Source organism: Physeter macrocephalus, chromosome 12 (assembly GCF_002837175.3).
Source record: "Physeter macrocephalus isolate SW-GA chromosome 12, ASM283717v5, whole genome shotgun sequence".
Lineage (NCBI taxonomy): Eukaryota > Metazoa > Chordata > Mammalia > Artiodactyla > Physeteridae > Physeter > Physeter macrocephalus.
The window spans coordinates 56784888-56807560 of record NC_041225.1 but is presented as its reverse complement, the minus strand read 5'-3'; the positions used below and the strand labels follow the sequence as shown (position 1 = coordinate 56807560).

General features: G+C 39.1%; 1 protein-coding gene across 5 annotated transcripts in view; it reads left to right on the top strand.

Annotated features, from left to right (window-relative positions):
• THUMPD2 (THUMP domain containing 2) overlaps positions 1-22071 on the top strand; it is a 44278-nt gene extending 22207 nt beyond the window's left edge. For 2 of the 5 annotated variants that reach the window (XM_024118833.3, XM_007117509.4), the window contains exons 6-9: positions 2018-2089; positions 2579-2693; positions 14770-14878; positions 21081-22026. In XM_024118833.3, the coding sequence (XP_023974601.1) occupies positions 2018-2089; positions 2579-2693; positions 14770-14878; positions 21081-21405 (621 nt within the window). In that variant the 3' untranslated portion in view covers positions 21406-22026. Of the gene's footprint in view, positions 1-2017; positions 2090-2578; positions 2694-9062; positions 11321-14769; positions 14879-21080 lie in introns of those variants that run through there. The other 3 variants (XM_024118832.1, XM_024118834.2, XM_055089152.1) reach the window with 3 other exon arrangements.
• Positions 22072-22673: the final 602 nt, after the last annotated feature.

The window sequence follows — 22673 nt, the reverse complement described above, 5'->3', positions numbered from 1 at the left end:
GACCTCAGTGTCCACTCTGTAGTCTGATCCCTTAGTGTCTTGGCTTCCCTACCTCTAATGATCTGCCTTAGTCACATCCTAGACTTTATCATACCCAGAAGGGTATACCTTTCAAAATCTCAGATTCAAGAGTCCTGCTGTTAACCTTCTCTTTCCCATTCACTTCCTCTTGTGCCCTAAAGCAGTTCTTTAACCCCGTGGGACCTCTAGTAGGTGACCCTACTCACCACCTGTCCTCAGCCCTCTTTCACAGCTTGGATTTTATGTTCTATCATTACAGCCATCTCTTGACCATACTTTTAATTCTGTTACTTCTTAATTGACTTAAATATTGGAATCAGAAGAGAACTTTAACATGTTCTTCCCACCAAGTTTACCGACATATTGGAATCTACCCCCTCATACTTTGCCTTGTCATCATTATAGTAAATGAACTGTCCTTGTTTCACTCCATTACTTGTGTACTGGATTCCATTCCCTCTTGCCTACTTGAGGACTTTTTTCTCTACTAGGTCATTCCCATCAGCATGTACACATGCTGTAATATCTTGCAAGTTAAAAAAGAATTAACCCTCCCCTGAACCCACATGCTCCATCAGCTACCACCCCCTTCTCTGCTTCCCTTTACAGAAAAACTTAAAACTAGTTGTCCATATTTGGTGTCTACATCTCTCCGCACTCTTTCTTGTGCCCACTTCCCTCAGGTTCTCATCGCCAACACTCCACTGAAACAGCTCATCTTGCTTAATCTACTAGCATGTGGACACTGTCATCACTCTGTCTTGAAATGGGTGTTTCCACTTTGTTTCAGGACCACTCTAGGTTCTACGTCAGGATGTGCTGCTGTCAGTGTGCACTGCTGAATCTTCATCTACCAAATGTCTGTACTTAGGAGATCACCGGCGTCCAGCCCATAGATTGTTCTTTTCTGACTTCTCTTGCTTCCTAGATGGCTTATCCAGTTTTGATGCTTTACATACCATTTATAAACTAACAACCACGGTTCCCAAATTTATATCTGTGGCTTGAACCTCTCCTCTGAACTCCAGATGCTTAAGTCCACTTGACATCCATGCTTGGTCTAAGAGGTATCTCAAGATGAACATGTCCAGAACTGTACTCTTGTCTCCTTTGTAGCTTTTCCTGCCCAACACTTCCCAGCTCAGTAACAGGCAGCTCGTCTTCCTGGTGCTCTGGTCAGAAACTTCAGTCACTTCAGACCGTTGTCATGCTTTAACCTGCCACATGCAATCCATCCTGTTGGTTCTACCTTTAAAATATACCCAGAATCCAACTACTTCTCCCCACTTCCACCAGCGTCACTCTTTATTCAAGCCACCGTTATCTCTGCCTGGATTCTCTAACTAGCCTCCCTGTAACACTTACCCTTCTGAGACCCGTTCTCAACAGAGCAGCCAGAATGATCCCTTTGAGATGTAACATCATGTCACTCCTGCTCAGTTTCCCTCCAGTAGCTTCCCATCCTTCAGCACAGAGCCAGACCCCTTATAACACCTACGAGAGCTGACGTGATGCGACCCCACCCCAGCCCCACTGCCCAGATGGGAGAGTTCTTAGTTTTTTCTCCAAATTTCCTGTTCTCCTCTCAGGTACAGATAGGATGACACTTTCCTGGCCCCTTCAAATTGTGTGTGTCATGTGACGGACATGCTTTCCCCAATTAAATGTTGGTGGAAATGATATATGTCACTTCCAGATGGCACCTTTAAAAGCCGGCGCCTGATTTGTCTTGCTTTCTTTCCCTCTGCCACAGCGGTGGCCGTGCTCCAGGTGGCGACCACTTCACTGTTGGGCTTGCTGAGTGGCGAGCAGAAGCCCAGGTGTCATTCTGTGGGCGTGGAGCGTGAGCTACACTGTGTTTTAACTACCTGAAATCCCTAATAAAGTATAGAAAGGAGTCTTTACTCTGAAATATTGATTCCTCAAGTGTTAGGTTTCTTTTATAATACCTATTATAATAGATTTAATGATAGCAAATCAACATTTCTGTCTATAGGCTGGTGCAGTTGTTTTAGATCCAATGTGTGGACTTGGAACAATACTTTTGGAAGCTGCTAAAGAATGGCCAGTAAGTTCTAAAGTTTGGTAAACCAGGCAATGTTTTATGTTAATCAGTGTGTGTGTGTATTCACTTACCAATTATTTACAGGTAGACTGTCTATTTAGGGATTATTTTTTAATTATACAAGTTGCTATATAACTATAATAAAAATAGACTATGAAGGGTTAATTAAATTGCTGTGTTATTTCTTTAAATACTGTGATACATTTAGGAAAATATGATAGAAATACAATAATTAGTCATGACCTAGATTATATAAATCCCTAAATTCCTTAGACATTTGTAATTGTAAAATATTATTAACAGTTTTTAAAATTTTAACAAAAACTTCTCAGTTTTTTGCTCCTGAATGTCATTTTAAAGAAATATTCTAAATTTGTTTTAACCTGAATTAACAAATCTATGAATTTCATTTTCATCATTGAAAATGCAAGTAGATTTTCTTAACTACATAAAATATGGGTTTACTTATAGTATGAATTTCTTCCCTCATAGGATGTGTATTACGTGGGTGCTGATGTCAGTGACTCACAGTTACTAGGTGCATGTGACAATCTGAAAGCTGCAGGCCTTAAGGATAAAATTGAGTTACTTAAAGTCTCTGTGATAGGTAAGATATTAAAAATGCAAACATTTGGGGGAAATGAACATTTGCAAATACATTTAGAATCATAATATAAAACGAGACTCACTTTTCATATATAAAGGTTGAATTGTTTATACCCTGTAATATTATCTGTGGCGCCAATACTCAGTTTACTTCCAATATGATAATTGCAACTTTTTAATTCTTCAAATGATTCATGATCAGGAACAGTATTTATGTAGTTTCCCTAACCATGTAAGTAAAAACATGCCTTCTTAAGATGTGTTTGTTGCATCTGAACCATTTCTCACATCATAACCAGGGATCACTTAGTATAGGCGTAAAATAAACAGAATAATAATAATAATAATAATAGCTCTGTGGATTCTTTCAGATAAAGTATATGAAGTGTTTTGAATTATCTTATCTTCTCCTTGCCTCTTTGGACAGTATTCCTGTGATATAGGGAGTGAGGTGACCAACTATCCCAGTTTGCTAAACCAGTACTACTTTCAAGGCTAAAACTGGGAAAGTCTGGGGCAAACCAGGACAATTGGTCACCCTGTGAGGTAGAGGGAAACCATTACTCCCAGTTTACTGGTGCGGAACCAGCAGCAAGAAACATGAGGAATCAAGTCTGTGGAGTCCAAACTATTTCCCTAAGGCCCAAGGTATTTAGACTGTTTGAGAGAAACCTCACATTCCTTCTTTTTTTCCCTTAATGCACCTTTCTCCCTTAAAAGTGACCACATTTAATTCCCAGCTAAGAAAATCGTATTCTCTTGACATGAGAATGAGAGAATAGGTGGTAGGTAAGTCCCAGTATTGAATCTGTAATCTAGAGGAATAGAATATTGTTTAAACAAATTTTTATTATAGTAGGAAAGTAGTAGAGATGAGTTATTAACAAGAAGAAAATACTAGGATAACTTTTATATAAATGCATAATAAAGCAGCGTCAAAGAAGAAATTGTACTATTGATTGAGATCTCATTGTTGTTTGCTATCACTGACTGTCTTTTCAACCTTTCTGTCAAGGTTTTTAACAGGACTCTGTGCATAAGACACAGTTTTCTAGAGGAAGCCAAGGGGTGATTAGACTGAAATCAAGTTGTCATATACCCTACTTTCTTTAAGAAAGCTGTTTTTTTGAGACCTCAAGAAAAATGGAATAGCTCTATAAGTTGTTCCAGAGCAGTGGTATTTCATACCCTGTACAATCTCCAAAGTGCCTTAACAGCATGAGGAAGGAAGTACTGATTTGCCCATCAGAACGTCACTGCACTCCCAATTCCACTTTCATCAGTTCTCATGTGTGGGGCATTTCCCATAAGATTTCACTTTAAAATCAAGTATAAGTGCTCAACTGTTATTAAAAAAAAATTTTTTTAAGAAAAAAGTTCTCTATGACACCAAATAGCCAAATAAATCCTACTTTTTAAAAAGATCACTCTAACTGCTGTGTTAAGAAGAGACAATAGTAGGGCAAGGGTTGAAACAAAGAGACTAGTTACAAGACTATTGCAGTAATCCAGGTAAGAAATGGTGGTGGCTTGGGGCAAAGTGGTATTGGTGGAGGTGTTAAGTAGAGGTCAGAGATATGTATATATATTTTCTGAAGGTAGAACCAACAGGATTTGCTGGTGGATTGAATATGAGCAAAAGAACAAGGATGACTGAGCTTTCTGACTTGAGCAGCTAGACAGTGGGGTTGCCATTTACTGAGTTGGGGAAAACTGCAGGCGGAACAAGTTGGACTTTGCGGCCTGTTCAGTTCCACGTGATGATTAGACCCCACATGGAGAAGATGTCAGTGTAGTAGGTCAGTATACAGACCTGGAGTTTAGGGGAGAAGATGGACATCACTAGTATAGATAACATTTAAATCCATGAGATCACCTAGGAAATAAGTACAAATAGAGAAAAGAGAGGCTTTCTCTGAGGATGAGATGCTTAGAGTTCTGGAGGGTGAGAATCTAGTAAAGGAGCAACCAGTGATGATGAGAAGGTAAGAGAGAATCTGAGGAAGCACCATCAGCTGTGTCAGATGCTGCTGGGTGGTGAAGCGAAATATGGCCTGGCTGTTTCCGCGGAGCGGCAGGAACATAGGCCTGCCTGCCTGCATGGGTTCTGGAGAGAACGGGGGAGGCTCACCTGAAGATGGCCAGTCCTGGTCATTCTTTTGGGCACTTTGGTAAGAGGAGCAGAGAGATGGGGCAGTAATAGAAAGTGGTGAGATTAGGGATCAGGCAGGGATCTTTTGAAGATAGAATTCACTTTTTTAAAAAAGTACACCATGTCCTTATGCTAAAGAGAATGAACAGATAAACAGGAGAAACTCGACAATGTAGGAGAGAGAGAATTGCTCATCTGATAACACTCACAGCCCCCAAGAAAGGATGGGACGCAGTGCACAAGTGGCGGGATGGGCACTCCTGGTGACGGGAAGGCAGAGCACATGAGGATGGAAGTTGTAACAGGTCACACCAGACCAGGTGTGGCCATTATAGTGCACATCCGCTCAACCTCTGTTGAGGCTGGATATTATCGTTCCATTATGATTTTTTAAACTCTTTACAAATCTGGTAAAAATTTGTAAAATGTACCTTTAATTACTAGTGAGGTAAAACCTTTTTCACTTTATGTCGTTTGTAGATTTTTCTTTTGTGAATTACTGGTTTTCAAGATAACTTTCTGGAGGAAAGAATAAAACATCTGTTTTAAATTATTTTAACATCACAGCCTTTTAATATTAAAAGTCAGTCTAGGGGGGATTATATATCTTGTGTACGTAGGGGCCAATATTAACTATTTAATAAGTACCCCTTCGTTGCATGCCTCTACTTTAGAGGTGGACATTCTAGCTAGATACAAGTGTTTATTTTCTTTTTTTTTTTAACAACTTTATTCGAGTATAATTGCTTTACATTGGTGTGTTAGTTTCTGCTGTATAACAAAGTGAATCAGCTATATGTATACATATATCCCCATATCCCCTCCCTCTTGCATCTCCCTCCCACCCTCTCTATCCCACCCCTCTAGGTGGTGACAAAGCACCTAGATGATCTCCCTGTGCTACTTGGCTGTTTCCCACTAGCTACCTGTTTTACATTTGGTAGTGTATATATGTCCATGCTACTCTCTCACTTGGTCCCAGCTTACCCTTCCCCCTCCCCACGTCCTCAAGTCCGTTCTCTACGTCTGCGTCTTTATTCCTATCCTGCCCCTAGGTTCATCAGAACCATTTTTTTTCCTTTTGATTCCATATATGTGTGTTAGCATATGGTATTTGTTTTTTTCTTTCTGACTTAGTTCACTCTGTATGACAGACTCTAGGTCCATACACCTCATTACAAATAACTCAATTTCATTTCTTTTTATGGCTGAGTAATATTCCATTGTATATACATGCCACATCTTCTTTATCCCTTCATCTGTCAATGGACACTTGGGTTGCTTCCAGGTCCTTGCTATTGTAAATAGTGCTGCAATGAACATTGTGTTACATGACTCTTTTTGAATTATGGTTTTCTCAGGGTATATGCCCAGTAGTGGGATTGCTGGGTCGTATGGTAATTCTATTTTTAGTGCTTTAAGGAACCTCCATCCTGTTCTCCATAGTGGCTGTATCAATTTACATTCCCACCAACGGTGCAAGAGGGTTCCGTCTTCTCCACACCCTCTCCAGCATTTATTCTTTGTATATTTTCTTTATTAATTTGGTTTTACCTTTTAAAGCTCTAATCATAAATACAATTTAGAATTGTATTTCTACACAAGGATCTCACACCTCTTACTATAATGAGAGTACATATGAATTTCAGAATCAAACTGAGTATAAATCCTGGATCCACTGTTATTTCTTCACTATGGGGCCTTCAGCAAAACACTGGACCTCTCTGTATTTTCCCATCTATAATATGAAGCTAGTACCTACTTCATAGGGCCGTAGTGAGAATTTATTACGTAACTACATGGAGTCCAGTGTCTGACACACAGCATGAATTAAAGACTTCTGTAAGCATGGATACATCTAGGAACATTAGTATTAAATGAAACTCCTACCATGATTTGTGCTTTTGCAGAATCACTGTCTTCATTCTCTGTGTGCATTAATGGCCTTATTTTTTTCTACTTTTTTAGTAACATTCACTTTATCTTATAACCCTCTACTAATATAAGATGAGATAATCCTTTAACATGCAGAAATTTTGCACGTGTTTATCCCTAAGTTTTAATCATCATGAAATTTGGAACCAAATGAATATTATGTTGCAGGCTATCTTAGGAAATAATTAGTCATTGATTAGGCTTTTTTTAATCTACAGAAATACTTACATTCTTAGTATAATATATATGCAGATTTGAGCAGAAGAAACACACGAATGATTAACTAAAATGACAAAATTATAGGCAGGTGAAAAAAGGGGAATGTTTTCACTCCTTCTAACTAGACGTTCTGTAGCCTGTCACATTCAGTGAAAGAGTATATAATAAGATTATTGGTAATAACTGTGCTTTGTTCTCAGTCACATCTCTGCCTTCGTCTCTACACTTGTAGATATAAGGCATGCTTTTTTCTACACCCATAAGCTCCCCAAAATGGTTTCATTTTCTTTCTTATTAGTGTGAGTTTTCCTCTAATACCAGTCCTGCCCCTGCCCACCTGGCCCTCGGTGTTCTAGTCAGGTGTGTTGTGGCTCACACCATATTCTGCAAGATTCATGAAGCTGCCAGGATGCCCTGGCATTTGGGGAGTCAGGGGGAAATGTAGGAAGTGATGGGTTAGGTGTGTGGGAAATAGGGGGTGAGAGGCTCACCATAGAGTTTGAGTGTTTTTGCTACAATGGCTTTATGGTTTATCATATGGTATAAATCCCTTTTTATTATTTGGTAATGCTACTATTCTGTAACAAACTCTTTCAGCAGCAGTTAGGTTTTAAAAGTGCATATTTAATGAAAAAGTAAAACTTTCAGCAGGAGTTAGGTTTTTTTTTTTTTTTTTTTTTTTTTTTTTTTTTTTTTTTTGTGGTACGCGGGCCTCACACTGTTGTGGTCTCTCCCGTTGCGGAGCACAGGCTCCGGACGCGCAGGCCCAGCGGCCATGGCTCACGGGCCCAGCCGCTCCGCGGCACGTGGGATCCTCCCATACCGGGGCGCGAACCCGGTTCCCCTGCATCGGCAGGCGGACGCGCAACCACCGCGCCACCAGGGAAGCCCAGGAGTTAGGTTTTAAAAGTGCATATTTAATGAAAAAGTTTATATTTCTCAAGAAAGCTATTGATGAACAGATAACTTGAGTAAAATGTTTATTACCATTTATCATCCACTGTCAGGGCCATGATGATACCACTAATCAAATGAAACAAATCTGTTCATAGAAGCATCTAGCATTTACTTCAAAACTTAGTCATTATTTTAAGGAGACTGAGCCAAAGTTAAGTATTTATCACATGCAGCTGAAATAACTGCATTTAAATAACACTCTGTGAAGCATGACTTTTCATTTAGATCAAATGACCACTCTTCTAAATTAATTTTGCTCATTTTCAATTCCAAATTTTCTTATGTACATAAATAAAATGAAGCTATAGCTATTGATATGTTGGCTCCATTAGCAGAAGACCTCTGCAGAAAGGCAAATGTTGCCATTTTTGTATCAGTGTTATCAGATGCTTCAAAAAGAAGATCAGCTAAGTCAATTCCAGTAGTGGTTTAGCTTTTTTTTCCCCCCCAGTTCTTGGAAATTTAGGAAGTTTTTTCTGTCAGAGATGAAACATCTTTCATTATTTTGAATGCTACTGTAAATTCAGCTCAGCACTGCATGTGTGTCTGTTTATGCATTATTTGGTGGACCACAGCATCCTGGTGAAAATTAATGTTCTTATTAAATAAAGTAACCTGTGAAGCAGAAATGTATTTGGAATTTGACATGGTACCTACATAATTTATAATTACTTCCAAACAAGCTGTGATGTTCTGAATTGAAATAGAAACTTAAGTTATCAAAATAACAATTTTTAAAAAAAATTTTAATATACGCAGAGTAACTGAACTGCAGGCTATCTGTGATAAAGACGGTTGAAGGCAAAAAAAGTAATTCAGCATGACAGTACACGCTTTATTTGCTTGCCCATCATTAGGTAGGTTTAAAAATGTTTAAGCCTTTCAAGAATATAAAATGGGAAAAAGACAGTCTCTTCAGCAAGTGGTGTCAGGAAAGTTTGACAGCTGCATGTAAATCAGTAAAGTTAAAACACACCCTCAGAGCATGCACAAAAATAAACTCAAAATGGCTTAAAGACTTAAACATAAGACACGACACTATAAAATTCCTAGAAGAGAACATAGGCAAAGCATTCCCTGACACAAATTGTACCAATGTTTTCTTAGGTCAGTCTCCCAAGGCAATAGAAATAAAAACAGTAACAAATGGGACCTAATCAAACTTACAAGTTTTTGAACAGCAAAGGAAACCATAAAAAAAAAAAAAAAGGCAAAAAGACAACCTACGGAATGGAGAAGATATTTGCGAATGATGCATCTGACAAGGGCTTAATCTCCAAAATATACAAACAGCTCATACAACTCAACAACAAAAAAACAACCCAATCAAAAAAGTGGGCAGAAGACCTTAATAGACATTTCTCCAGAGAAGACATACAGACGGCCAGGAGGCACATGAAAAGGTGCCCAACATCACTAATTATTAGAGAAATGCAAATCAAAACTACAATGAGGTACCACCCCACACTGGTCAGAATGGCCATCATTAAAAAGTCTGCAAACAAGTGCTGGAGAAGATGTGGAGAAAAGGGAACCCTCCTACACTCTTGGTGGGAATGTAACTTGGTACAGCAACCATGGAAAACAGTATGGAGGGTCCTCAGAAAACTAAAAATAGAATTACCATGTGATCCAGCAATCCCACTCCTGGACATATACTTGGACAAAAGTATAATTCAAAGAGATACATGCACCCCTATGTTCATAGCACTATTCACAATAGCCAAAACATGAAGACAACCTAAATGTCCAACGACAGATGAATGGCTAAAGATGTGGTACATGTATATACAATGGAATACTTCTCAGCTGTAAAAAAAAGAATGAAATAATGCCATTTGCAGCAACATGGATGCAACTAGAGATTACCATACTAAGTAAAGTAAGTCACAAAGAGAAAGACAGGGACTTCCCTGGTGGTGCAGTGGTTAAGAATCCGCCTGCCAATGCAGGGGACATGGGTTCAAGGCCTGGTCCAGGAAGATCCCACATGCCATGGAGCAACTAAGCCTGTGCACCACAACTACTGAGCCTGCACTCTAGAGCCCACAGGCCACAACTACTGAAGCCCGCGCACCTAGAGCCTGTGCTCCGCAACAAGAGAAGCAACCACAATGAGAAGCCCACGCACCACAACGAAGAGTAGCCCTCACTTGCTGCAATTAGAGAAAGCCCACGCTCAGCAACAAAGACCCAATGCAGCCAAAAGTAAAATAAATATATTTTTTTACAAAGAAAAATACCATATGATATCACTTATATGTGGAATTTAAAATATGGCACAAATGAACCTATCTACAAAACAGAAACAGACTCACAGACATAGAGATCAGACTTGTGGTTGCCAAGGGGGAGGCGGGAGGGAGCGGGATGGACTGGGAGTTTGGGGTTGGTAGATGCAAACTATTACATTTAGAATGGATAAACAACAAGGTCCTACTGTATAGCACGAGGAACTATATCCAATCTCCTGGGATAAACCATAATGGAAAAGAACATAAAAAAATGTATATATGTGTATAACAGTTATTTTGCTGTACAGTGAGATTGGCACAATATTGTAAATCAACTATACTTAAATGTTTTAAAAAATGTTGAAGCCTTTGAAGAATTACTTTGTAAATCAGCCAGGGTATCTTATAATTGTGCTATAAACTTTTTAAAATAAACAAGTTGCCTAATTGCAGTTGCATTTTTTTCAAAATTCATTGGAAATCTGTAATCAAAGAATTCAACAAATGGAGTGCCAAAAACCTTAAGTTTTTGAAAGTTTTGATGAATCACAGTTATTAAAAACAAAACTGGCAACAGGACATTAAAATCTGTCCCTACAAACACCAAGGAAGAAATTAACAAATTAAAACAGTGAGAGCTCAATTATGCACAGTATTTATTCTGAAATTTGTAAATATACCTTGGGTATATTATAGGAAGAATCTTCTAATGGCTTCCTTAATTTTAATTGGATAAATGTATATTCTAGAATGGAATGGAATGAAATTGAGAAGGCTTAGATTTTACAGCCTCTATATTTGGCATAACAATTAAAAGAATAATAGAGACAACTTGTTTGCGTTTTGTGTTGTGAAAATATTTGTCAAAGGCACTCTGAATGGAGAGACTGTGAACCAGAGGGCTGAGATATTTACACTTTCCCTATGAAAAAAAATAGAATTGAGAGTCTCCTCCATTTAGCAGAATTTACTCTGAGCTCTACCATACTATCGACCATAAAAATGAAACTTTGAAGAATGTTGCAGGCAACTGTATGAAAAATTTTAGAAGTCCATATTTTAAAAAAAGATACTACCTTCTTCTGAAAAATGCCAGTGATGACATGGTATTAGAGCTGATGCATCTAAGAAACTGCTCAGCATATAAGCACATAAATAAGTATTTCACTTATTTTTAATGTTAAATATTATAAGTTTTTATTTAAAAGAAAAACTTCACTAACACACATTGTAAATCAACTATACTCCAATAAAAAAATTAATTAAAAAAAACTTCACTATGCCAGATATGTTTTTTAGGTTCACCATAATAATAAACCAATTTGTTAAGACAATAAATATCTCAAAAAGTATATAATTTTATTTCTAACCTCTTTGTTCTCAAAAATGTTTGTTTGCTATAATGGAAAAGAATCGGAAAAGAATATATATATATTATTTTATATATACATTTATATATATATAAAAACTGAATCACTGTGCTGTGTACCTGAATCATTGTAAATCAACTATACTTCAATAAATAAATAAATAAATAAAGATTTCTGTTTGGACTATAAATTAAATGGTGACCAGATCCTGATGCCAAACTACATTTTGCATATTCAAGACTCATCATGGATTAAGAAGACAGATTGAAACTTCACCTTCATTGAAGTATTTGTATTCTCTTGTATTTAATGAAATCAGAAAAAGAATAGTATAAATAAAAGGGAAAAATTTCACCAGCAGCAACCAAGTAAGGAAAGCACATAATCTAATGCAATCAACTTCAAAATCTGGCCATGATGGAAAGAAACAGAAAGTGGTAGAGCAATAGCCAGTGGAATAGTGGCTACTTACAAGGTTACTGAGGCAAAGTGGGACCCAGAAATATCACGCCCAACCAAGATGTCATTTTAGTATAGAGATATTTTCAAATATAAAAAAGTTCAGGCAACATTTCACTAATAAGCACTTTTGAGGGGGAAAAAAATTAATAAAATCCAGATATTTAAGAGGTGAACCAACTGCGGAATAGAGAAAGCCAAGGTAAAATGGTCATGAGGATTGAATCAAATATACAACTAATTTTGAACAACTGAGAATTACAGGACAGAATGCCATTGTTATAAACCTGGACGATGGAAAGAATAACAAACAGAAAGTACAATTAAAGAAAATAGAAAAAGGGTGTGCTCAGTTTTATAAAAGTGCTCAATTTACCTTGTCTCTTGTCTAAGTAGACACACAGAAAGATATCTTAAAGGCTCTTAAAACCTTTTGGAAGAAAACATCTTAGGGCCATAATCCTGGTTTTAAGCAGTTCTTACTCATTTTTCTCCCAGGAGAGAGTAAATAGGACAGTTTTTGTTCAAGACATACCAGTCTTTTAAAATTTTTTTCATGTTCTTGAATCATCCTGCAGAGATGTAAAAAAGAGATGATTTTTTTACTTGTTTGTTTTGAGTTCTGTTTCTATTTCAGAATTTTATCTCCTTAATTACAAACTCTTTGTTCACAGGCAGTTTAAACATTTAATAATTTAAAAGATTTTACTGCGTGTTTAATCTTACGGGTCAAGTGCTCGTGATTTTCAGAGATTCTGCATCAAAAACTCTGGAGGCGGGGCCAACAGTCTGTGTTCCAGCAAAGCCCCTCAGTCAATTGTGATATGCACTAAATAGATTTGGCTGGGGGCCCCAAGAGTTTGCATTTGTAGTTCCCAGGTGATACTGATGCTGCGTCTCTGGGGACACCTTTGAGAACCACTGCTAAAGGGAAGGTGAGTTGGAAAGAGGCCCATCTGGAAGTAGTTGCCCCACCTAGGCCTTTGAGGCGCTGTGACAAGGAATTGCAAAGTTCTGCAGAGCTTCCCTGAAGAATTCTGACCCACTGGTCTCCACCTGGCTGTCATCTCCTTATACACCTCAGAGAGGACATTGTAAATAATGACAATAGCTGACAGTTACTGAGTGCTCATTACATGCCAGGCACTGTTTTAAATACTTTATGTGAGTTCCTCCCTTGTTAACTTCTGAGATGGGTAGTCTTATCCCATTTTACAGATGAGAAAACTGAAGCAATAATTTCCCAAAGTCGCATAGCTAGTAAGTGGCAGAGCCAAATGCAAGCTGTCTGACGCCAGAGAGTACACAACAAAAGCCACATCAACAAAAGTTCAGATTATTTTATGTTCTATTGGAAGATGACACCACTCAGTTCTAGAACTTTGTAAAAAGTTACTCTCTTCTATCTCGGTGAAGTTTATTCCTTCAGCTTCTAAAATGATTTAAAGCAGTTCAGCAAATTATATGATACAGAGTAGAAAAGTTGCAAATAAAAATAGACACCAACCAGAAGGGGAGAAAATGTTACCAAATCTGAAGATGGGCAACTCATGTATGAGTGTGTGTTTAAGTAGACAAAAGACTTGGGCTCAATCTCAGGAGTAAGTTACTGCCTGGTTCCTCACGTAGAAACGTTTGATAACGATGTCTGTTCATTGTCTTCAGTAGTTTCACAAAAAGTATAGTTAACAGTGTTCAAATGGATGTGTCCTATATCAGTAACCTAAAACCAAAGGCATGAAGTCAGAACGTGACCTGGAGAAAAGATTTCCTGCCTAGTCCGAACAGAATATTATCCCGTTACTTGTTTTCTAACGGCCTGCTCTTCTACTGATCTCAGGGAAAGTCAGAACTAGGAAAGATTAGCAAGTGTTCATTAGACTTTCCCAGGTAACAGGATTTTTTATTTTGTTTTTAAATTTCCCGCCAACAAAAATTTGTATTCAGATAGCAAAGACTATTTATATTGCACTTCTATAGAATTAGATGCTTTCCAAAATAAAAATGATTATCTAACTTAGTTTAGATGATGGTGGAAGTAAAATAATTGGAAAGTGAAAAGTATGCTCAGAAAATGTGGAAGTTAAGATTGGGTATAGGTAAGATTACCTTATGGTAATCTAATTTCTGAGAATAAGATGTAAAGTTGAGAAGGAAATTTAGATTTGATAATCAAACACTATATTTTGTTTTAGAGACGATATCCATCTTGTTGATTACTGATTGTTTAGCCTTTTCTCTAATCTTAGGACTTAAGTAGATGTTCTTAACCCTTTGAGTCTCCTTTAAAAACACAATGAAAGCTATGGGCCACCTCTCTTAAAAACAAATAGATCATGCAAAATTTTATATATGGTCATGAAAAGAAAAATGAAAGTTATAGGATGTAATTTTGTAAAAGGTCTTTCTAGACATCCTAATATATTTCTTCTTGAATCTAGTAATTATCTATTCATGTAATATGTTTAAAGAGTTGAATTTTCTGGTTAATTTAAAATTCTGCTTATGTCATATTTTATTATACCAATACCTAAAAAACTGCTTTTCAAAGAACGGAATACAACAACTATGCCATCTATCTTTAGTGATTATGAAAGCCTTTCAGGATCTTGTAATTCCTTAGAAACAATATTAGCAGCCCTAAATTTTATTTAATATGCAAAAATAATCCAGTGTACTTCAGTTTTCTCATATTTAGGTTGCAAATGTTTGAACTTATTGTAATAAGATTCTCTCATTTTTGTGTTTCAGAATTGCCATTGCCTTCAGAAAGTGTCGATATTATTATTTCCGATATTCCATTTGGGAAAAAGTTTAAGTTAGGAAAAGACATCAAACACATTATACAAGAAATGGAAAGGTAAGTTGTTGAATTTATTTCCATAATTTTTGAGCTATTGGGCATTTAACCAAAATGTATCGTAGCTCTTAAGATTTGATTGCATTTTAGTAATTTCCCAGTTTTTATAGCTTAATTTTCTGAGGTTTCAAATCAGAAGTTTACAATTGAAATAGTTATTCTATATCATCATACTATAAGTTTATTCAGGAAAGATTAATTTTTCATTACTGCCTGAAATTTGAATATGTAAAACAATGACATATTTCAGTTTCTGAGCTAGTTAATTTACATATTTACTTCTAATTCTCCCCAAAACCCTGCCTCCTGTGTGTTAATCCCCCACACTTTACTGGAGAGAACCTGGGACCCAGAAAGATTATCTTTCTCAAGATCACAGAGCTACTAAGCAGCAGAACAGAATTTACATACAGAAACTTCAGTCACATAGAATGGACACCTTCATTGTTGATTGTTAAATGAAAATGCAAAGGTGCTATTCATGTAGTGTTTCTAAGGTCAACCTCAGGAAAGTATTTCTTGGAGAGGTTCAAACAGTGAGGCCTGAATATGTATTTTCCTGATCATTTCTGTTGATAAAAGGGAGACCCTTTCACAGAGGAAAGAAAAGACATGGATAAGGAGTCAGTTCATATTAAATTGTCTCAACTGAGCATTTGATGGTGCAGGATAACATACACGGTCAAGAGCCTGTATGTAACCCTGTTACGCACTTACCTAACTCATGACATCACCTGGGATCTCAGCACCTGTAATTCAGACATTTCCTGAGCTCCTATATCCCCTTATATGTGCCTGACAGCACATTCCCCTCGAGATTTTGTAACTCAGACTTCATTTTAACATCATTTCAGGAGCTTCTGAAAAATACTGATGCCCATCCTCCACTCCTCCCCACCGCGGCTGACTTAACTGTTCCGGGTAGAATCTGGGCGTCGGTATTTCTTAATGGCCCCCGTGGTGACTCTCTTGTGCCACCAGGGTTAATAACCACAGCCTTTGCTGGCGAGGTAACTCACAGGTATACTGTGAAGCCAGCTCGTTGTGAGATACTACTCTGGGAGCATGTTACACTTAATGTGGAAATTTACAGTTAACCTGAACTTTCCACCAGAGATGGTGGCTTAGCCTACCTGACGATCTAGTGCTGTGTATTTTAAACATTTCCACAAGTCAGTAGAGGGCAGTGTTTGGAGTAGACAGTCTTTTCAGTTTAGTAAAATTAGACCAGCCTCACTTTCTCTAGACCAGTTTTGGTTTTTGTTCTAGGTAACTGAAAATGAGGCAGTAATAGATATGACTGTCCTCACATTGTTTCAGAAAATTTAAATTTTTACCTGAGAATCAGGAAGACATTCAAGATTTCCCACATAATTCAGGTGCCTCCATAGAATCAGTTCAAAGTTTATGTATTTGTACATAAGGAACTTTCCCTGCTCCTGTGACCAAGCTTCCTTGCCACCTGCCCTCAGCCTTTATCGCTTGGCCTTTGACTTTTCTGGTTTGAGGTTTTATACAGGCCGTGTAGTGTAATGTAGTGGTGAAGATCACTGGCTTTGGAGCCAGAATACCTGGGCTGTAATCTTGGCTCTATTACTCAGTAGTTCTTCTGTCACAGGCACGTTGCTTAACCACCCTGTGCCTCATCTTTAAATAATAGTACGTACTTCATAGCACTGTCCTGAGGAGTCAGTGGATTTAAAGCTCTTAGAACAGTGCTAGGCACCTAGAAGTGCTGTTAGCTCTTTTTTAGTGTAAACCACTTCCAATGCTTTGGGAAAGTAGATGGGGATATATAAAAATATATATAAGTACACATACCTTTTTTTCCTAGTGGTTTACCAGTAGTTTTAAGACTCTAGATAGAAAATGGAAGGGAATGGAGGGGGAACTGTGTTAGTAAAAATAAGAAAAAATACAAGAGGTCAGTAAACCTGTTTACAATAGGCAATGGAAATAGTTGCCCCTGAATGTAAAACAGCACTGGATTCTTCAAGAAAGAATATGCAATCAGAATTTGAAATTCCCAGACAGATAATTGCTCTGGTCAATTATTTCCTCCTTCAATTTATTTCAGCAATAACAATTTCATGTATGCAGAGCGCTTCAGAGAAGTATAATATTTGCGCTTTCCTCTCAAATACAACCATGTAAAACAGATGAGCAAAATTAGAAATTAAACTTGCTAAGCTTGAAGGAAGAAGTCACTACATCCCCAAAAGACTTGAGGTGGATTCATGGAAGAAACATGATTTCAATGAAATTTAGAAATTTGCAAATAAAAAAGGAGACCGCACCATGGTTTATACATAGAGATATTCAACAAGTATTTCTTGAGTAAATAGTGAAGCAAAAAGCGTGTTCAAAAAACAGTGAGTAGGACTTCCCTGGCGGTGCAGCGGTTGAGAATCCCCCTGCCAATGCAGGGGACACAGGTTTGAGCCCTGGTCCGGGAAGATCCCACGTGCCACGGAGCAACTAAGTCTGTGCGCCACAACTACTGAGCCTGCGCTCTAGAGCCTGCCACAATTACTGAAGCCCACGCGCCTAGAGCCCGTGCTCCGCAACAAGAGAAGCCACTGCAAAGAGAAGCGCACACACCGCAACGAAGAGTAGCCCCCGCTCGCCGCGATTAGAGAAAGCCCACGCGCAGCAACGAAGACCCAACACAGCCAAAAAAATAATTAATTAATGTTAAAAAAAAAAAAACAAAAAACCTCATTTAAAAAAAATAATGAATACACCAGACTGCTTGGAACAGAGATTAGTGGTAGAAGGTTAAGGCCTAATGCCTTCCAAGTTCAAATAATTTGGGTATTTGTATCACCTACCCCTAGTCTTGCAGGTTCACATTGAAAAGAGAAATCTCTCTTGTGTTGTTTGATACAGAGTTTCCCCCAACTTATTGACCACATAATTCTTGTTGGGTTTTTTTTTTTTTTAGCAAAAAATAATCTCTCATACTACACTAGTATTCAGAGGAATATAATTTGGGAAATGTTGCTTTATAATTTCTGAATAGCTTTCTTAGTAAGAAATTATGTGTATATGATCATGGAAAGTTGCCTAGAAGAACATTTGTCAAAAATGTTCATCTCTGAGTGGCAGGATTTCAGGTGATTTTTACTTTCTTATTGTCTCCATTATGTGAAAAAATTTACAATAAATTAATGGTGAATGTCCTGCTAGACATTGTTCCATGGACATTCACACAAATAGATAACATGTTCTCAATTCTAGCCATACATAAATAGGCTCATCCTTACTTTACTGCACTGTATAACCTTTTTTTTTTTCCACTCAAAAAATATGTCCTGAATCTCCTTTCTGATCAGTTGTTATAATGTACATGATACACCATTATGTAGCCCGTATACATAATAGGGATGAGCATTTAGGTGACTCCCACTTTTTCATTTTAATAAAGAACAACGCTCTGAACATCTTTGCACCAAACAGTTTTTCAAACTTACTGTAATAACCAAGTTACTTAAAACCACAGTGCCTCAATTTCTTCATCTGCAAAATGGCTGTGCTAACAGAATATACTTGAATTCTGAGGATTAAATGATATATAATACAAAGCATTTGACACAGTGGCTGGCACATAATAAGTACTCAATAAATATTAGCTGTCACTGCCATTATTGTCACTGTTATTATACTACTCCTCCTGCTTCTACTCTTATATCTTAGAATAATTTCCTAGAAGTGAGACTGCTGGGTCAGAGGTTATGTACATTCCATATTTTTGATACATTGTTGCTAAACTACTGTCAAAAAAGTTATACCAGTTTTTTGTCTTTGGGAGTACTCATTTTCTCCTAAATCTTGCCATCCTAAGTATGGTAGTCTTTTTATCTTTGTTAATGTGGTAGGTAAAAAGTTACATCTCATTTATTATCTTAATGACGTTTTCTCCTGTGTGTTTAGAGATACTCGTATGGGTTTTGTTTCTGTCCCCTGGTACAGCCACATCTGTCCTCATCTCGCCCCCTCCTCTCCCAGTAGCCTGGGTTTATCCCCTTGGTTCCTACCTCCTCAAGGATCGTTCTCTGCCCACTTCACATTCTTATCTTCAACCTGTTCATCTCCTCGTTCTTTCCAGATCCAGCCATCCCTTCCCAGGACACTTTTGTGGCCTTGCATATCCACCCGCTGTACTAGGCACTGGGGCTTTGGCTGTGAACAGGACAGAGCCTCTGCCCACGTGGGGCTGGCATTCCAGCGTGGGAAGACAGATCATGAATACATCAACAGGATAATTTCAGATCATGATTGATACCATGAAGGAAACTAAAAAGGACATTTTTGCCCGAGAGTGACTAAGAGAGAAGCAGTGGCTACCTTAGATAGATGCTCAGGAAAGGCCTCTCCAAGGAGATGATGTTTGACCTCTGGGACCTGAATGATGAGAAGCACACAAGGGGGTGGGTGTCAGTGCCACACGAACAACAGGGCTGGGCGTCCTGAGGCCAGAAGGGAGGTTGATGTGTGGAAAGCATAGCGGGCCAAGCAATCAAGTGGGAGTTGAGAGTTTCTTTGAAGTATAATGGAAGAGGGAGAGGTCTCCGGGATTTGCAGTGGTGTCCCGCCTGGAAACTGGGAAGGGGAGGTGGGGAGATGGCGCCGGGAATGGGAACCAGGCCCGCCAGGTCGCGCTAGTGCAGGAGGATCACAGGCTGGGCTGGAGTGGATGAATCTGTGATGTTGTTTGGGGGCGGACTCGTCTAGACGGTCTGCCTGTTTAGATCAGGGAAAGCTCCTTCAGCTCCTGACGTCTTTGCTGGGCGTGGCAGGGGGTTCCCTTTAAGTCTTGGTCCTCTGGCTGTCGCCCGCTTTCCTTACCTCCGCAGCCAAGCTTCTTCAGAGAGAAGTCTACACTCGCCATCCCTGCTTCCTCACCTTCCCGCCCCTCATTGACTCCAGCAGAGACCAGCACTGGCTCCTGCCCTCGACTGAGACTGCTGCCCGCAGGGTCACTAATAACTTCTCATACCCTCGTCGCTTGTTAGTCCTGTAGCATTTGACACTGTTGAGACTATTCGTTCCTTTCTTGAAACTCTACTTTTCTGGCTTCCATGACATCACCGTGGACCAGACTTTCTCCTAGGCTGTTTCATGGGCTCTTCCTCCTTCCTCCTTCCTTGAATGAAGTCTGTTCCTTGGCCCCTTGTCTCTCCTCTCTCTGTTCTGCCACCCCAGGTGATCCCATATGCCCCATTATGGCTTCATCTGCCATTTACTACTGGAAACTGTGAACTCTCCACCTCGAGCCCTGGTCTTTCTCATCACCTCCAGGCTGGACGTCCAGCTGTCTGTCAGCCCCCAAGCTCAGCACATCACAAACAGAGCTCCTCCCCTCCCCCTCCTCCCGCCACCCTCTGACCGGCCCTTGAGCTGAAGTACTTTCAGTGCCTCCTGCTCTCCGCTGCTCCCCGTCTTCGCTCCTTTCTCGGCCTCCAGCACCCGCCTTGCTCTAGCCCCTCCCTGTCCCGCGGCCCGGCCCCCGCCTGCTTGTCCTTCACACCCACTGCAGGTATCCTCATCCTCTGGGGATTTTCCCCACTCTCAGTGCTGGGTGCGGGTCCCACCTAAGGTGCTCCCAGAGCGCCTCACTCTAACTCTTCCCCTGCCTCTCTCTCCCACTGTTCAGCCCTCTCTTTAGCAATTCAGGGGACAGTATGTCCTTCATCACTTTTTCCACAGAAGTGCCATACAGACTTTGGTCCGATGATTGAGAAAATGAATTCTCCTCCACAAGCTGACATTTCAAGGTCTTCCCTTCTTTTTCTGATCTTCCCTTTTGCCCTTTCTTTGTTCATGTCCTCACTCCTTCCTGGTGACTTTCTTCTGCCATCAGCCTGCTGCCTTTCACATACGCCGATTCCTCAGGATTCATTCATTTGCCTTTTCCTTTGTACAATCATTTATTAAGCTGTGACTACAAATTACTTTGAGGCTTGCCTTTTAAATAGAGTAAAAATAGATAATTAAAGCAGATTTGTACTAGTGATTTCATAATTACTATAATGAATATGCATTATGGGAGATACTACCTAATTATCAAAATCCTCGCATTTAAATAGCTAAAATTAAATTTCAAATTAAAAACACCAAGTATTTTAAACAAAGTGGGATTGTGTGTTGTCTACAAAGGGGGAAACACTCCTACCAATTACCATTTTTTTTTTTGTCACAGAGTGCTTCGTGTTGGCGGGACCATTGTGTTGTTGCTTAGCGAAGATCACCAGAGGCGCCTTAAAGGTTGTGAAGAGAGCAGCGTCCCTTTGAATTCCAAGGGCAGCCGCACAGATAAACCTGGAAGCACAGAGTGCTTGAATCCTGAAGGAAAAGCTGCCATATCAGAGCCAGTGTCATCTTCATTTGCAGCCAGTAACCAGGAGTGCTTGGACCGAATGCCACCGTTGGGCTCTTTGGTGCCAGTGGAATGCTACAGAGTTAGCCTTGGAAAAACAGATGCGCTCATATACAAATATAAGAAGTCGCACTCCCCCGGGCAATAGCAGGCTTGCTACTGTAAGCCAGGTTCAAGTCCTTATAATACATCAGCTGTACAGAGTAGAAGATGGTTGTCTCTGGAATCTTGACAGTGCAAGAGGCTTCCAAGACTCTGGCAGACTCCCCTAAGCCAGGGCGGTGGCTGCTGGACACCTGTTCTTAATAAGAGCTTCTTCTGTTTTACACTCTAAAGAGTGTTTCTGACGAAGAACAATTAATGAATATTTGAACTAAAGGACTCGTAATCTTCGCCTTCTGTCAGAGTATGAAAAGGTCTGCTCTGCTTGCACTATTTATGAGCGGAAGATTCAACTTCAAAGCAAAAGTTTCAGAGGCTCACCATAAAGTATATCTCACTCATCACAAGCTTAATAATATTTTCACTGTCACATTTTTTGAAATGTAGAAACTTTTATGTTTTGATATCAACTTCTTTTGATATTAAACTTGATTTTTTGAACCTGTCATTTTCTTCTCTGTTGGAGTGAAAATAACTTTTATTTGCAGTACATTTTATATGTCCCATATTATGTAAAACATCAGTGGGAATAATAATATGAATTAAGCCAATATCCTCCAACATGACAGAAGATAAACTTTGTTTTTTTTGTGAAAGTGTTAATAAATTGTCACCTCACTCTCATTTAAATTGAATGCATTCCTTGTGTTCACTACTTAAAGAAACAGGAAACTGATGAAAAATATGATTTCGTTTTTTTTCAGTAGCCCGATGTAGTGACTTAGCTTTGTGGCTGCTTTAGTACCATTTGAACAACCTTTCCACACTGGGGAAAATTCTCACCTTGTGAATCCCACCTCTCCAAAATAGAAGCAAAAACTTGTTTTCCAGCTAGGGTGTGGCATGTGACCTAGGCCCAGTGTCAAGGTCCTCTGGTCAGTGTGGGGTGAGTGCGGCACAGGTGATACGTGGAATTTTTACCTGGGAGCACCTCACAGTGGGCCCAGTGGGACTGTAGCCTATCACATATTTATACAGGAAATATTTATTGCAAACCTACTATCTGCCAAGGCACTGTTCTAGGCCCTTGGAGCATATCGGTGAACCAAACAGATCCCTGCCCTCATAGGACTTAAATCTAGTGGGGGAGACAGATAAGAAATGATAGACATAACAGGTAATTTATTTGATATTTAAAAGATGAGGGGCCTTGCAGGGGGAGAGTAAAGCAGAGCAGTGATTAGGGGCGCACAGGAGGATGGGGACAAGTGTTTTGCATTCTTAATAGAGAATGTGAGATTTGAGGAAATATGT